Raw genomic sequence first — 16,811 nt, 5'->3', positions numbered from 1 at the left:
ACTAGATGTTTGCAAAGACCCACAAAATTTTAGAGCCTATGAGTATTAGTTGCTCATCTTCATTTATAAGCTGTTAAGCTTTAAATGTCTATATTTATTAATTTTATTCTGAATGCAAACTGAGTTCCCTGGAGCAGACCAGATTATTATTTCATTATAGCAAATAATCATGCCTATTCCCTTTTGTCCCGCATTGTACCTCTGGGCAACAGATGAGATTAGTCAGATCAGATATTATCCTACATATACCAGAGTTTGTACTACCAGCAAGGAACGCTGAGAAAAATGAATCTGGATGTTTGTATGGGAGAGGGACAGCCACTTCCCTACGCTCCTCCTTACACACACTTCTTGGATCTTTGGGAAGAATCCTGGGTCCTTGTTCTTACCCTTTGAAATATAAATAAATCTCTTAGGAGCTGATAAGACTAGCTTCTCCAGCTTTACAACCCAAGCAATGTATCCCTGGTCCCAGATCTCATTCCTCTCTTAAAATGTAAACACGTACCTCTACAGAGGTAAATCTCTTCAATGCTCTTTCACTAATAATTAGTCATAAATTAAATTTCAAGATTTATTCTTCTAGTCCAGGTCTCAAGTTTTAGTAAAATTTGATCAGAAAGCCCTAGTGGTACAGAAACATAAAAATATTTTCTCTACAGTTCTATAAAGCACTGATGCAGAATTAGAAGGGAGAATCCTCTGCCTTCCAGGGCTGTGAGTCTATGATGATTGGACCATCTGTATGAGAACATCACATGTTTATAGACATGCAGATTCCTGGGATCTACAGTAGCCTGACTGAACAAGAATCTCTGGGGCTGGAGCCTCGGAGAAGGCATTTCTGCCCAGCTCCCTAGGTGGTTCTTAAGTATCACAAACATTCTTTCCTTTATTTCTGGGTTAATGATCCCTCAGAATTTTCTGCTGCCAGAAATACTTCATCTCATGCAGCTCTTGCCAATTCAGTGTGCAATTTTCAGGATTTTCCAAACATGTAAAGAAATGTAACAGTCTTGCTGAGAGAGTTTATCAGTGTCATATAAAAATAAATACTGATATTAGCAAGCTTTCTGGGGTGATGACGATTCTTTGAAATCTGAAAATATGATGCTGGTGATAAAAAAAGGTGCTGTTGTTAGTAAACAACTGATCATTAAATAACTGAGACAGAATTTGAAGCAGATTGACCGTGTTATATACATTTCTGTTTTACAGAAAGTGCAAAGATGTAAACATGTGTTCCTCAAATAAAAAAGCATATAAATGATTTTTAAAAATATATTTTAAAAATTGCAGGCCAACTCCATAACCAATGCAGAAAATTTCCATCTGTCTATTAGTGGAAATGTATCTATTGGTAGAAATATCTAATTAATTTAAGAGGGAAAACTTTGGAGGAACTAGTAGCATTTTTCACTAAGAGCAACTTCATTTAGTACACCTAACATGTGCCAGTTCATTTTAGCTCACTAATTATGTGTGTATCTCTGTTTCCGCAGATGTTTCAACAGATAAAACTGAAATATCCTGATTTTTGTCTTAATGCTTTAGAAAAACTCTCTTCTAATCTTATTTTTTAGTGTTTTGCTTTGGTCTTTTCCCTTCAATTCTGATGGATTATTAAGTATGCCAGTATTACCTCTGCATTTATTATGATCTGGACATTGCACTAAGTCTATCGTTTTTTGTTGTTTTTTTAAAGCCTTTTTTTTTTTCGAGTAGTTTTAGGTTTACAACAATGAGGGGAAGACGCAGAGATTTCTCATATACCCCCCACCCCCACACATGCATATCTTCCCCCATTGTCAACATCCCCGGTTAGAGTAGTAACAACTGATGAACCAATATTGACACATTATAATCATCCAAAGTCCATGATTGACCTTAAGGTTCACTCTTGGTGTTGTACCTTCTATGGATTTGGACAAATGTTTAATGACATATATCCATCATTATGGTATCATACAGAGTATTTTCACTGCCTGAAAAGCCTTCCTGTGTGTGCTATCTCTTCACACCTCCCCTCTCAACCTCTGGCCACCAGTGCTCTTTTCACTGTTTCCATAGTTTCACCTTTTCCAGAAAGTCACATAGCTGGAGTCATACAGTATATAGACTTTTAGATTAGCTTCTTTCACTTAGTAGTATGCATTTAAGGTTCTCCCATGCCTTTTCATAGCTTGATAGCTCATTTATTTCTATTGCTGAATAATATTCCATTGTCTGGATGTACCACAGTTTATCCATTCACCTACTAAAGGATGTTTTGGTTACTTTCAAGTCTGGGCAATTATGAATAAAGCTGCTGTAAACATTCATGTGCAGGTTTTTGTGTGGACATACATTTTCAACTCTTTTGAGTAAATACCAAGGAATGGTATTGCTGGATCATATAGTGAGAGTATGTTTAGCTTCGGAAGAAACTACCAAACTGTCTTCCAAAATGGCTGTACCATTTTGCATTCCCACCAGCAATGAATGAGAGTGCCTGTTGCTCCATATCCTTGCTGGCATTCGGTGTTGTCAGTGTCCTGGATTTTGGCCATTCTAGTAGAGGTGTAGTGGTATCTTATTTTTGTTTCATTTACATTTCCCTAATGACATATGATGTGCAGCATATTTTAATATGCTTATTTGCCATCTGTATATCTTCTTAGGTGAGGTTTCTGTTAAGGTCTTTGGCCTATTTTTTAATCAGATTGTTTGTTTTCTTATTGTTGAGTTTTCAGAGTTCTTTGTATGTTTTGGATAACAGTCCTTTATCAGATGTTTCTTATGCAAATATTTTTCCCTCTCTGTGGCTTGTCTTTTGATTGTCTTGATCCATTGCTTTTTATAACTTAAGGCCATTGCTCACATCAGCAAGATAAGTTTCAGAGAGGAAGCCAGGTGGGTTGAGGAGTCAATGAAAAGTAAAGAAGTGAGAACCATGAGTAATAAGCTACTTTAGGAAATATTGTTCTAAAGGGGCAGAGAAAGATAGGGTTGTAGGTAGAGAGTTAGGTAAAGTTGAGGTAAATTTGTGGTTGAGAGAGACTTGACAACATTTCTGGACTAAGAGAAAGGAGCCAGTGAACTTGAAGAAACTTCACAGTAGAGGTGAGGCCTAATTGATGTAGAAAGATTCCGGCAAAGACAAGAAGGAAGGATTACTAAGACCCAGGTAGAGAGTTTAAGTTAGGGTAAGAGGAGGGACGTTTTTTCCTCTGAGGTTTTGGCAGAGAAGTTCAGGGTGTTCACACACACCTAATAACCTAATTTTGTTTTCTCTAAAGAATAGTCAGGGACGTCCACTGACAGTGACTAGGGGTATGATAAATTGAGAGGAAAGAGAGGAACTGAGGAAATAAAAGTTTCAGTGGCTATGTAGAGCATTGATAACAATCCTGTGAGAATTAGAAGAACTGTAAATCATAAGGAAGTAAAAGGGTTTCAGAGCTGGATAATTTTAAGAGATGGAAAGACCGGCGTAAATTGACTTAACGTGAGCAAACCCTGGAGTTACAAGATGAAGGAAAGTATGTGATGAAATTAAGGAAAAAGATGAACAGGACTCAGATGGGTAGGAGAATGGGACCCAGTATTCTTAAGGATTTGGTGCACCTTTATGTAAATATAGTGAAACTATTCACTGACTGTAGGAAAACTTCCTGGTTGTAGAATTAAGGGCGATAATTGTTCATGCAGCTGTCTTCGAATGCTTCTACCCCATCCACTGCTGCGTGCTGACTGGGTGAGTGAATTTTGCCTTCATGTGGAGACCTTATGACTGGAGGTCATTTCGGCGTCTGGTATTGGCTTCTGTTTTATTTGACCATCATTATTGATGTTTTTCTATTTAAAATGTAGTTTAGACATTTTGCTGTGTTTTTCTATAATGCCCGAAGTTCTTTTATAGAAACCCAACTCTGGGATTAATCAAAGAGGAACGTATATAGAATTTATGAAAATTTTTATTTACTCCCACAGCTCTAGTGATGTGGTTAGTAGTTCAGTTCGAAACTCATTACAATAAAACTATATAGCAAAAATTAATTATCTTTAGCACCAAAAATGATGCAAACCCAAATGATTTAACTATATCATATATCGTTACTAGGCTAGGCTCAATCCATTTATGTCAGGGACAAGACTCATCCCAGAGTGATGCAGTCACTGGAAGAGAGTATACCCGGGCATTTTATATAAAGTGTCTCAAGATGTGATAATATCTGACAGGTAGTGGAGAAGTAGTCACATTATGGATGCAGAATAGACCCATGGAATTGTTTCAACTGTGGAGGAGATGAGCAGTAGGCTCTGGGAGCATCTGTTTCTCCTGTCAGTCATCGACAGTTTATTGAGTACCCATAAAGTGCTAAACATTGTGCTAGGTACTACAGATGAAAAATGAGCTTGTAAGTTCACAATCTATTGAGATAGACGCATATGTTAACACGTCATAGTGATAACTAAGACAGTGTGATACATGCCATGATGAAGGTAGGTGAAAGTGTTGTAGGAGACTTCTGGTGTAAATATGGCTATGTAGACTTAGCATCTTCCCGTTCTGTTTCTGGAAGCCTTCTAAGATCAATAAGAAAAAGAGAAAAAAATGTAAACTCAAATTTCAGTCATGCTAGGAGACATATGCCAAAATATCGCTCAGGGCTGCTCAGACCTGTCAAGATAGTGCGGGAACTCCACAGGAGGAAGAGAAAGGAACTGGAAGAAGGAGCAATAGCACATCTAAAGAATTAATACGAGTACGCTTACTGAAGAAGGGTACATCTGGAGATGGAGAGGCTGAGCCGTTGTCTGCAGTAGCCAGGAGGCAACAGGAACCTTACTGGACCTGCCTGGGTTCACAGAAGTAGAAGATGTGAAATGCACATGAAAGTACCCAAAAAAGCTGTCTTTGCAGAAGCAGTGTTTTTTGTAAAGATGAGAAGAAAAGAGGTTTTGCTTGTAGAAAAAAAGAAAAACCTGCCTGGAATCGTATCCTCCATCTACCCTTCCTCTGGCAAAGAGCTAGGCCTGGAAAGCCTAACTCTCAAAATGAGATGTTTAAGAAGTGAGCTAGTGTAGCAGCCAAATAAGATATCATGCAAAAAAAAAGAAAAACATTGTAGTAAAATATGAATAAGACATGGTATAAGTAGGACACTATAAGAAAAAGGGGAAAAAATCTGGTTAAAAAAAGAAGCAACTGCATCAATTTCTGATAAAAACTGTCAGCAACTGAGGAACAGATGGGAACTCCCTCAGTGTGATAAAGGGCATCTACAAAAAACTTACTGCTAAAATTGTACTTATTAGTGAAAGACTTCCTCTAAGATTAGGAATTAGACAAGGAGATTTGCTCTCACCACTCCAATTCAGCATTTTACGGGAGGTTCTAGACACTGCCAGAGAGAGAGATGAATAAAAGGCATTCAGATTGCAAAGGAAGAGGTAAAATTTTTCTTTTCAGATGTGATGGTCTATGTAGAAAATCTGATGGAATCTATACAGAAGTTACTAAAACTAGCGAAATGAGTTTATAGCAACGTTGCAGGATATAAATTAAGTATATAAAAACAAACTGTTTCTACATACTATCAACAAACAATTGGAAGTTGAAATTAAAAAACAATACCATTTGCAATAGCGTTAAAATATATGAAATACTTAGGGATAAATTTGACAAAAGGTTTGAAAGACCTATACTGAAAACTACAGAACACTGCTAAAAAAATTAATAAAAGAAATAAATCGAGAGATAACTTATGCTCATGAGTTTGAAGACTCAACATTGTTAAGATGTCAGTTCTCTCCAATATGTCTATAGATTTAACCCAACCTCGGTCAAAATTCAAGCAAGCTTTTTTGCTATAAATTTAAAAACTTATTCTAAAATTCATATGGAATACAAAGGATTTAGAACACTCGAAATAAATTAGAAAAAGAGCAGTTGTAGGACTGACACTACCTAATTTCAATACTTATTATAAACCTACAATAATCAAGACGGTGTGGTGTTGGTGTAAAAAGAGACAAATAGAGCAATGGAACAGAATAGAGTCCAGAAATAGACCACACATATATGGTCAGTTGTTTTTCAACAAAGGGATCAACATATTTCAATGGGAGAAAGAATAGTCTTTTCAACAAACGATACCAAAACACTTGGATACCCTTATTCCCTTCTTTAACCTTGACTCTTACCACAAACCATATACAAAAATTATCTTGAAATGGATCATAGGCCTAATAGTAACAGCTAAAACTATAAGTCTTCTAGAAGAAAATATAAGAAGAAATTTCGGTGACCACCTAGGGTTCGGCAAAGATTTCTTAAATATGATACAAAAAGCATGAACTATAAAACAAAATTTAGCAAATTGGACTTCATCAAAATTTAAAAAACTTTTGCTCTTCAAAGGACACAATTAAGAAATTGAAAAGTCAAGCCACAGACTGTGAGAAAATATTGCAAAGCAATATCTGACATTAGACTTGCATCTAAAATATATAAAGAACTTTAAAAACTCAATAATAAGAAGACAAACAACACAATATAAAAATAGGCAAAATATTTGAACAGATACTTCACTAAAAGAGATAGACAGCAAATAAACACGATTGTAAGCATATGTCTACATGAAAACTTGTATGCTCTTAGTAGTTTTATTTGTAATAGCCAAAAACTGGAAGCTACCCAGATGACCATCAATGGGTGAAAGGACAAATTCTGGTATGTCCATTTCAGTGGAATACTACTTAGCAATAAAAAGAAGTGAACTATTGATCCACATAGCAACAGGGATTAATCTCAAAATTCTTTCTACTGAAAGAAAGTAGACAAAAAAGTTGTATACTGTATGATTCTACTTAATATAAAATTCTAGAAAATGCAAAAAAGTGAGAGAAAGCAGATCAGTGGTTTCTCAGGGGTGGAGTGGGTTTAGGAAGGGTTAGGGAGGAATTGCAGAGGAGCATGAGGAAACTTTTGAAGATGATCAGTGTGTTCATTATCTTGATTATTATGATAGATTCATGGGTTTTACATATGCCAGATTTTATCAAATTGTACACATGAATTATGTACAGTGAATTGTATGTCACTTATATCTCAATAAAGCTTTAAATTTTAAAAAAGAAAAAGAAAAATGTCACATCAGAAGGAAATTGTACATACACATTTACACAGAAATTTTTTAAAACAGTGAAAAAAAGTAATTTTTATGAAGAAACGTCTCAAAAAAGAAATACAAAGAATTCAGGAAGAGATGTTGAAACAGGAGGAAATGATGAAAATGAAACATTATTTGGTAGAACTCAAGAAAGAAATAGAATAAATAAATGAAACTGTACAATTGGAAAGAGCACAAGGGCAGATTATCACTCTGGTAAACATAGTGGGGATATAGAGCAGGGGTCAGCAAGCTATTACCCGTGAGCCAGATCCAGCCCACCACCTATTCATGTATGGCCCCTGAGCTAAAAGTGATGTTTACTTTTTGGATGGTCGACAAAAAAGCACATGCAATAGCAACTGTATGTCAGCTGCAAAGTCTAAAATATTTACTATCCCTTTCCAGAAAAAGTTTTCTCTCCCCTGCTATAGAGGATAAAAGTGGAAAAGCAATTAAAACAAATAGAAATTAGGAAGGAATTGCTTATAATTACGAAGAAAATGATAGTAGAAGTAGAAAAAGGAGATTCAATATTTGCATTATTGGAATACCCAAAGAAAAACTAAGGATAAGTAAAAACACATTTTTTTTTTTTGAAGATTTTATTTTTCCCTTTTTCTCCCCAAAGGCCCCCGGTACATAGTTGTATATTCTTCGTTGTGGGTCCTTCTCGTTGTGGCATGTGGGATGCTGCCTCAGCGTGGTTTGATGAGCAGTGCCATGTCCGTGCCCAGGATTCGAACCAACGAAACACTGGGCCGCCTGTAGCGGAGCGCGCAAACTTAACCACTTGGCCATGGGACCAGCCCCCCAAAAAACACATTTTTAAAGATATAAATCAGGAAAACTTTTCACAAAAAAATAGAACTTGAAGCTACGTATTTGAAACAGTATGCAGCATGGAAGGGAAAACTGTCCCAGAATAGTCAGCAGTAAGACATATCCTAGTAAAATTATTCAACTGTAGAGAAAAAGAATAGACATAAAGATCAAATCATTTATAGGGACAAAAAAATTCAGATTGGCTTCAAATTCTCTACAAAAACTCAGCTCCAGGGAATAATGAAGTAAGAACATAAGATCCTCAAGGAAAGGATATGTAAACCAAGAATTTTACATTCACCATACCATTCTTCAAATGTAAAACTTATAATAAAGAGTTTTGAAAACAGCAAAAAACTCAGGAAATATTGTTCTCATGATCCTTTTTTGAAGAAACAACTAGAGATCAAACTTCAACCAGCAAGGGATATCTGAAAATTCTACAGCAAAGAACTGGAAATAAGCATTGGCTGTATTTAACTATAGAACTAAGACTAAAACGTATGTGACATTAGGTACCAAACTGAATATAAATGCTCTGGAAATGTAGAAATAATTCAACTAACAAAAAAAAAGAGGTCAAGAATGAAAGAAGGTGAAAGGTAATTTGCTTGCTTCATGTGTAGTAGGAGGTCAAGAAGTATCATTTAAGCAATTTAAACATGCTTTTTGGTACTAGTGTAAACACTGAGAAAGAGAATATTGATAAATATCAGGCAGTGAAAGAAGAGAGGGAAGAGAAAATAAATTTTGTCACCATTCAGCGTAGGAAACATATTATAGATACTGTCTGAGGATAGAAAGAACTAAGAATAAGAGAATTATATAAAGTTATCATTATAATAGTAATCACTAGGAAAAAAATACATAATAGGTGGTGTAGTGGTTAAGTTCACGTGCTCTGCTTCAGTGGCCTGGGGTTCGCAGGTTCGAATTCCGGGCATGGACCTACACACCACTTGTCAAGCCATGCTGTGGTGACATCCCACATACAAAATAGAGGAAGATTGGCACAGATGTCAGCTCAGAGCCAATCTTTCTCACCAAAAACAAAACAAAACAGTATCAGAAGTAGTACACACATAAAACAAAGAGAAGAAAATTGACTGTATCATTAAAAACTGAAGAGAAATTATAAAAACAAAATGTCAACTAATACCAAACACGTACATGGTATCAATAAACATAAATGGCCCAACTTAAATGCCTTAATAACGGATAAGGAACTTCAGGCTGTATCACAAAGCAAAGTCAAGCCTGTGCTCTACACAAGACACATCTAAAATGTTAATTCAGAAAGATTGAAAATGTTATTTCAAACAAATATACAAAAGTAAAATAGGTGTCCAGCCTAATATCAGCCAAATTGGAATTCAAGGGAAAAAACATTAAACACTGCAAGGAAGGGCATTGAATTAGGCTAAAGTCTTCAGTTCACAATGAAGATGTATCAATTACAAATCTGTCACATCAGCTAATGTAGTGTTGAGTTCCATAAAGCAAAACCTAAAAATGATACATGGGAAAAGAGACAATCACTCAAGTAATAGAAAACTTTAATTTGCTCTCGGCCTACAAATTCCTAAATAATCAATACTCAATAATAATAATAATTTATGTGTAATTGATACAAATCAAACTCGGTACTCTCAAAAGAGAGAATATATTTCTTATCAAGTGCTTTTGGCATACTCATGAGAATGACTATATGCTGGCCCACCACAAAGCCTGGTGGAGGTAGTTTAGCAGCGTTTATCAAAATTACAAATGTGTTATACATTTTGACCCAGAAATTTCACTTTTAGAAATTGATTATATAGATGTACTCACACAAATATGAAATTACGTATTTACAAAATTACCTATTTTGCAAGTCATCACAAAATATTTTTCATAGTGAAATATTGAGACCTAAATGTCTATCAACAAGTCTGGTTAAATAAATTTTTGTACAATAAATTACAATACAATGCAGCTGTAAAATGGAATGAAGAAGCTTTTTAAGTGCTAATAGAGAAGGATCTCTAGGATATATCCTTAAGTGAAAAAGCAAGATGCAGACTGTATGTATAATATACTACCACTTTCCCTATCTCAAAAAAAGTGGGGAAAATGTTTTTATATATGCTTGTATACTATGTATAAACAAATCTCTGGGAAGATAAACAAAAAGTAACATCAGAGGTTACTTGTTTTTGGAGTATAAGCTGGACAAATGGAGAATGGAGTAGTAAGGACACTTCTTAAAAATATACTTTCTAAGATGCATGTTGTTCCATGTGAATATATTACCTATATAGCATCTAAAGAGAAATAATGCTGTGAGGCCATAGAAGATAAAGCAATCAATTCTCCCTTGGGGAATTGGGAGAGGCACTTAGAGTGGATCATATTTGAGCCGAGACTTGAAGGATGAGTGAAATTTGACAAATGGAGAAGTTGGAAAGACCATTGCAGGCAAAGAAAATGGGTTCTACAAAGGCATGGGGACACGAAAGTGAACCTGGGGATTAGCAAATGTGGTTGGACATGGGGTCTGTGAGGGCAGCAGGGGCTGTGAGAGGGATGGAAAGTGTGCCAGAAGAGGAATTTAGCAAGTTTAGGTCCAAGGATGTGCAGGCTGCTTGTATGTCATGCTAGGTGCTGTTTGGTTCCATTTGATAAATGAATTGAATGTCTGCGATGTGCCAGTCCCTGTGCTGGGTGGTGCAGAAATGAGACTCTATCTTCTAGGCTAGTGGTTCTCAATCCTGACTGCATGTTTGAATCTCTTGGAGAGCTTTAAAAAATACTGATGCCAAGCTCCACCCCACGCAGTTACATTGGAATTTTAGGGAGTAAGGACATCAGTGGTCTTTTTAAAGGCTTACCAGGTGATTCTAACATATGTCCAATTTTGAGAATGCCTCCCCCGCCCTTTCCTTCTCCTTATTTTATTTTATTATTTTAAAAATTATTTTATTAAGGTCATGTTGGCTTATAATATTGTGTCATTTCAGGTGTACGTTATTATTTATCAGTTTCTGTATAGACTGCATCGTGTTCACCACCAATAGTCTAGTTTTCATCCGTCACTATACATATGTGCCCTTTTACCCATGTTGCCCTCCCCCGACCCCTTCCCCTCTGGTAACCACGAATTTATTCTCCTTATCCATGTGTTTATCTTCGACATATGAGTGAAATCATAGGTATTTATCTTTCTCTTCCTTATTGTAATGAAGGGAATAATACTGTGTAGAATGTGGTTGTGACATAGGTGGAGAGAAGTCTCTGAACTAGAAGCAGGAAAATGAGATTATAGAAAACAATTCAGTCAAGAAATGATAGCGACCTTTAAAAAGTGTGGTGACTTGAGGCTAAAGCAGAGTTCTGAATTTAAAAGAAATCTAAGTGGAGGAGCCCACGAAGTTGATTAGGGATCAGGTGGAGGGGACTGAGAGTGATGATGAGCCAGAGAGAACCTTGCTCGGCGATGTCACTGGTCAAAAGAGGGAAGGCGCTAGGAAGTACTGGTAGGGGGTGGGTGCAGGTACACAGGCGAAATAGTGAATTCAATTTTGGAAGGGTTGCCTGGAAGGTACCTGCAGTTTATAAGATGCACTGGAGGCATTTGGATCTCAGGACAGAGGAAAAGACACCATTTCAAAATCTATGCAGGCCACCCACACCGGAAATTTTTTCAGCGGAGTGCAGATCCAACCCTCAGTCAGAGTGAGGATTCCAGTTTGGAGGGTAGAGCACTTACAAGCCCAGGGTGAATTTTCTGTCCTAGAGAATCTGGACACAGATGGACACCATGATGATGTCGTGGTGGCACAGCCAAAGATAACGGGTGCACCAAAAAGGAGGGGCAAGCAGACCCCTAACCAGGGTCTCATCCATGGGGGAGTGAATCTGGGCCCAGGCTGCAGGGCCTGCATTACTCTTTATCTTCTCTCCGTGTATTTCATTAGCATCTCCTCATTTTAGTGTAATAGTTATCACATCAAAATATTAGCTTAAAAGCTGATGCTTTTTCAGGGAGAAGAGATGCTTCCTCTCTCTCTAGCTATGCCTCTGAGTACAAGACAGCAGCTAGATGATGGGGATAAAGCAGCATCCAGTTATTAGGGACACAGTTAAGGCCAGTCTTCCCTCAAAAGTCCCTTGAGGCTCAGGCCCAGGGCTCTGAACTAGGCAGAGCTGTTGATGAGGGTCAGGATTCGTTCCAGATGCTGGGACCTGCAAGTGAGAACAAAGGTCTCCAGAGATGGGGGACAAGGGCTGTGGGGACATCACTTGACACAGTGGCACCCTGTAATTACTCATAGGACAGTCGATCTGTAATCCTTCAACAAACAGTTAGATTCTCTTGTACTGTCCAGTCCCCGCTAATCAGAGCATTGTTGCAGTGTATCTAAACCGAAATTCCTTAAATAATTATCAGTGAGGGTGTGCAATCTTGAAACTTCTTTTAGAAAGGAAGAATATTGAAATATTGTAATATGTCAGTTGGAAGTTATTTTTACTTACATTTGTCTAATGATTTTTTTCCATGAAAGCTTCAGTTTATGCCAACAAGTAGGATCACTGAGTTCACTACCACCTGCCAAACTTCGGCATCTACGGTGAGTAGTTGAAGTGGGATTGAACCATTCAGGTCATGCTTTCCATATGAAGGCTAAGACCCAGCAAGGGCCCAATGTCACCATGCTTTATGAGGTTCAGGAAGTGAAGCACTAATAAATTTTTTTTAACTGCCATCATTTTTTTTCTTATTAAAGTGATACATGTTTTTTAGGGAAAACCCAGAAAATAAAATACAAATAAGAAAATTTAAATCACTCATTGTCTTAACTGCCTAAAGATGATGGTCATTTTAAATATTTTAATGTATTTCTTTCCAATATTTTCTGTGTGTGTATATATGTATGTGTGTGTATATATGTGTATATATGTATGTGTGTGTATTTAATCCTATATACATCCGTGTGTGTGTGTGTGTGTGTGTGTGGAGAGAGAGAGAGAAAGGGAGAGAGAGAGAAAAAGTTGATTCAGTCTGTGGATATATATTTGCCTGGAAATACGTTGTATATGTAATTCCTACATTGTTTCTTGTTCATAAAATGTCGTATTACATTATATTCCTCAAATATCTGAAATTTAAAGTTTTCAGGGAAATTTTTGAATGTGTAGAGCTTTTCAGTTATACCAATATGGAAAACTCTACAGTTTTAGTTATTCACATTTCTTAACAGGCAGATGATGGGATTGGTAAACCCCAGTTAACCTTTAGGTAAATAGGTTACTGATATCTATACACCAGGGAGCCAAAGGCAAGTAAGTCTCTCTTCGGAGGAAGTCAGGAAGCACACTGTGTTCTCAATTTGGGGTCTTCTGCATCTTCAAAACAAGATTTCTTGACTGAACCCGGCTATGCCGAATCAAATTGTAGACGAGCCTTTATAGTGGTATGCATTTGCTAACATCTGTTTTCTAAGCTTCTGCTTTTTAAAGTTCTCATTAGTAATAAATATCACCTAATGTCATAAGGTTTTCAGGGGAATGGTAGTTAATTATAAATAAAACTGGCTACCAAAAAATAAAAACATGTTCTTTCTTGTTTAAGGAAAATACGAAAACTCAGAAAATCAGGCCTTCGAGTGATGACTTGAAGCATGAGTCTCTTACATCCCTGGAGCTTTCGGTGAGCCGTGGAGGCTGGAAAAGAAGCGCAGAAGGGACGGCCTCTGATATAGCGTACATCTCAGAGACTAGAAGGCTGAAGAAGTCCACACAGAAGAAGGCAAACCCTCAACAGCAGAGATGTCCAACAGCCCTGCCGGAAAGTGTCAAACTAGCTGACAGATCCCAGGTGTTTTTTTTTTTTTTCTTTTCTTATTCACAAAATGTATAGTAACTCCCTTATTCGAGACATAGCATTTGGTAAATGTTTGGCTTCATTTTCACATTTCTCAAGTACTCTAATTATAGCCTACACATTGTCATCTGAGTTTCCTGGACAAGGTCCCAGTTTCTATTTTTTCTTCTCTATTCTCTCTTTTGGAGGAAAAGTCAGACTGCTAATATCAGCACGTCACAGTGTGTGGGAAGCTCAGCCAACTGAAGGGCCCCCAAAGACTGCCCGGGTGGGAAAAGGATTTTAAATCTGTGTTTAAGAGAGCAATATTCATGTAGGATAAACCTGTAATCTTGAGCATTTTGCATTCAATACTTTAGAAAAATGCTTAGCCAAATTCTACAGTAGTCAAGGTTCTGGAAAAATAGGATATAATGTCGATAATAAAACTAGGTATTGAGACAGATTTTAACAAATGTACCACCCCAGAATTTCCGCATATCCTAACGTTTGTTTCTTTAGAAGACTCAGTACACTTTCATTCTGACAATGCTACGCTTATTTAATTCCTTTTGAAAATTTGCCCTCAGATTTAGTTTAATTATTGTTATTAAATAACAATTTAATTTTTGTTATTAAATAACAATACCTAAAATTGAGTGGGCATTTACCCTGTGCCAGATTCAGTGCTAAATGATTGTGGACATTATCTCACTACCATTTTAAATCTTTTATAAGTCAAAATATATTGCCTAGTTTATCTGCCTTGTTCATCAAATTTGACTTCAACTGCCTTCTTACTGTTTCTAAAAATTAAACTCACCCTTAAAATTGGATGTGGGCCACCGTAGAATATTCAAATGAATTGCCATTGGCTCTGTAAGCAATATACTAATTTGATCAGCAAATATCTCCTGAACTTTTGCCCTGTGTGAGATACTGTGTTAAGCATTGTGGGAGACAAGATATTTTAGGCATGGTTCCTTCAAAAAGAATTATTCTGAACAATAGTTATATTACAGAAATGTTTCCCACATTACTTGTAATATCTTTGGCAAATGGTGTATACACTCTTCTTGAAAATCTTGAGTAATTGAGTCTCGTTACCTCCTAAGGCAGCCTTTTCTCATTCCATTTTGGGTAGCTGACTCTCTTAAAATATTTGAAGTCTGGGGCCAGCCCACTGGCCAAGTGGTTAAAGTTCCATGTGGTATGCTTCAGCAGCCCTGGGTTTGTGGGTTCAGATCCTGGATGCAGACCTGCTCCACTCATCAGCCAAGCTGTGGTGGCATCCCACATACAAAGTAGAGGGAGATTGGCACAGATGTTAGCTCAGGGCGAACCTTCCTCAAGCAAAAAGAGAGGAGGATTGGCAGCAGATATTATCTTCAGGATGAATCTTCCTCACTCACACACTCAAAAATATATATATTTGAAGTCCAATTCCCTATCATTCTGCAGTTTGGGCCCTAAATCTTTCTTTGAGACTATAGAAGCCAAGCTGAGTCTGTCTGCAATTGTCAGAATTTTACTTTTAGTTTTGTATCACAAACATACAAGTTCATATATTCAGCAGATATTTATTCAACCCTTGCTATGTCCAAAATGCAGCATGTTTGCAATATAGGAAGTAGTTTTATTACTTTATGGTCATATCTCCCTTAACCCTGATTTCCATTCATTAACTGTGCAATCTCAAGATTTGGGATTCTTGATGTATTTTATGAGTAGGTTGCATGCTCTGGAAACATACCAGTGATTGAGAAGTTGAAGTGTGTCCAGGTGTTAGAATAAGATGTTTTAGACTTTATATAGAGAGATTCACTTAGTGCAGCCTATATACATATATATATATACACACACATATACATATACATAGATACATGTATACATATACATATATACATATACATATGTATATATACATATATACATGTAAATTTTATATATATATATATAGTCTATTATGTGCCATTTAGTATGCCAGGCAGCTACAAGGGATTCAGCCGTGAGCAGAACCACATACAGTCCCTGCGCCCATTGAACTTCCATGGAGACAGACAATCCAATAATTATACAGACAGTGGGAACTGCTGCTGCGGCAGTTTTTGTGACTTAGTAGCATGAGTACTTATAATAGGGGATTTGACTGTCTGAGAGGACAGGGAAGCCTTCTCTGAAAAAGTGATGGCTGAACTTTTAGGACTGAATTCCAATTAAATTGTTAAAAGGTAAGAAAGAGCATTTCCAAGCAATGTGAACAGCATTTCCTAAAGATGGAGCATAGTGAATACAAAGTACCTTAAGAAGCAAGCTATGACGGGCAGAGAGATGGAAAGGGGCTGTGATGTGAGATGAGTGGGAAGTGACCAGAACCGTGCCAGTTCTATAGGCTTTGAAAGGGTTTTTGCATTTGTCCTAAAAACAATAGGAATCCATTAAAGGATTTCAAACAGGGAAGTGATGTGATCGGATTTTCCTTTAGGAAGATTACTTTGGCTGAGTGTGAAAGGAAGGTTAGTAGAAAGCAGGGTAAAAGTGGGCAGAGCAGTTAGGTGGCTATTGCAATGGTCTCCTGGAGAAACAGCAGTCGTGTGGGCTAGGGGGATGATGGGGCAGTGGACAGAAGGAAAATACGTTTATTCCTGTGCATTTGTCTTGAGGAGGGAACGTCGAGCTGTTTTGGTGATATATTGGATATGGAAGGTGAAGCAGAGGGAAATGGCAAGAATGGCTACAGAATTTCTGGCTCTTACACCTGGTTGGATGGTGATTCCATTCATTGAAATAGGGAATCCTAGAAGTTGGCTGGGCTTATGAGCAGGAACATGAGTTCAGCTTATATAGTTGGAGACTTCCAAGAGGACATCCAAGTAAAAAGGAAGGGTAAGAAGAAAAGAAGGACTAGAGAGAAACTTAAGGGATTTTAGCATCTATGGCTAACTGTCTGAGGATAACTGTGCACAGTGATTGTGAAGGAATGGCCA

The 16,811-nt window shown here is 37.1% G+C and overlaps 1 protein-coding gene across 1 annotated transcript in view; it reads left to right on the top strand.

The window, feature by feature from the left end:
- MORC1 (MORC family CW-type zinc finger 1) overlaps positions 1–16,811 on the top strand; it is a 157,160-nt gene that overhangs the window by 100,957 nt on the left and 39,392 nt on the right. The window contains exons 16-18 of the mRNA XM_070508528.1: positions 12,527–12,592; positions 13,594–13,841; positions 14,044–14,113. Of these exons, the coding sequence (XP_070364629.1) occupies positions 12,527–12,592; positions 13,594–13,841; positions 14,044–14,113 (384 nt within the window). The remainder of the gene's footprint in view (positions 1–12,526; positions 12,593–13,593; positions 13,842–14,043; positions 14,114–16,811) is intronic.

Source organism: Equus asinus, chromosome 5 (genome assembly GCF_041296235.1).
Source record: "Equus asinus isolate D_3611 breed Donkey chromosome 5, EquAss-T2T_v2, whole genome shotgun sequence".
In the NCBI taxonomy this organism is placed as follows: Eukaryota; Metazoa; Chordata; class Mammalia; order Perissodactyla; family Equidae; genus Equus; species Equus asinus.
Note: the sequence above shows the minus strand (reverse complement) of the source record. Positions and strands in the feature narration are given on the sequence as shown.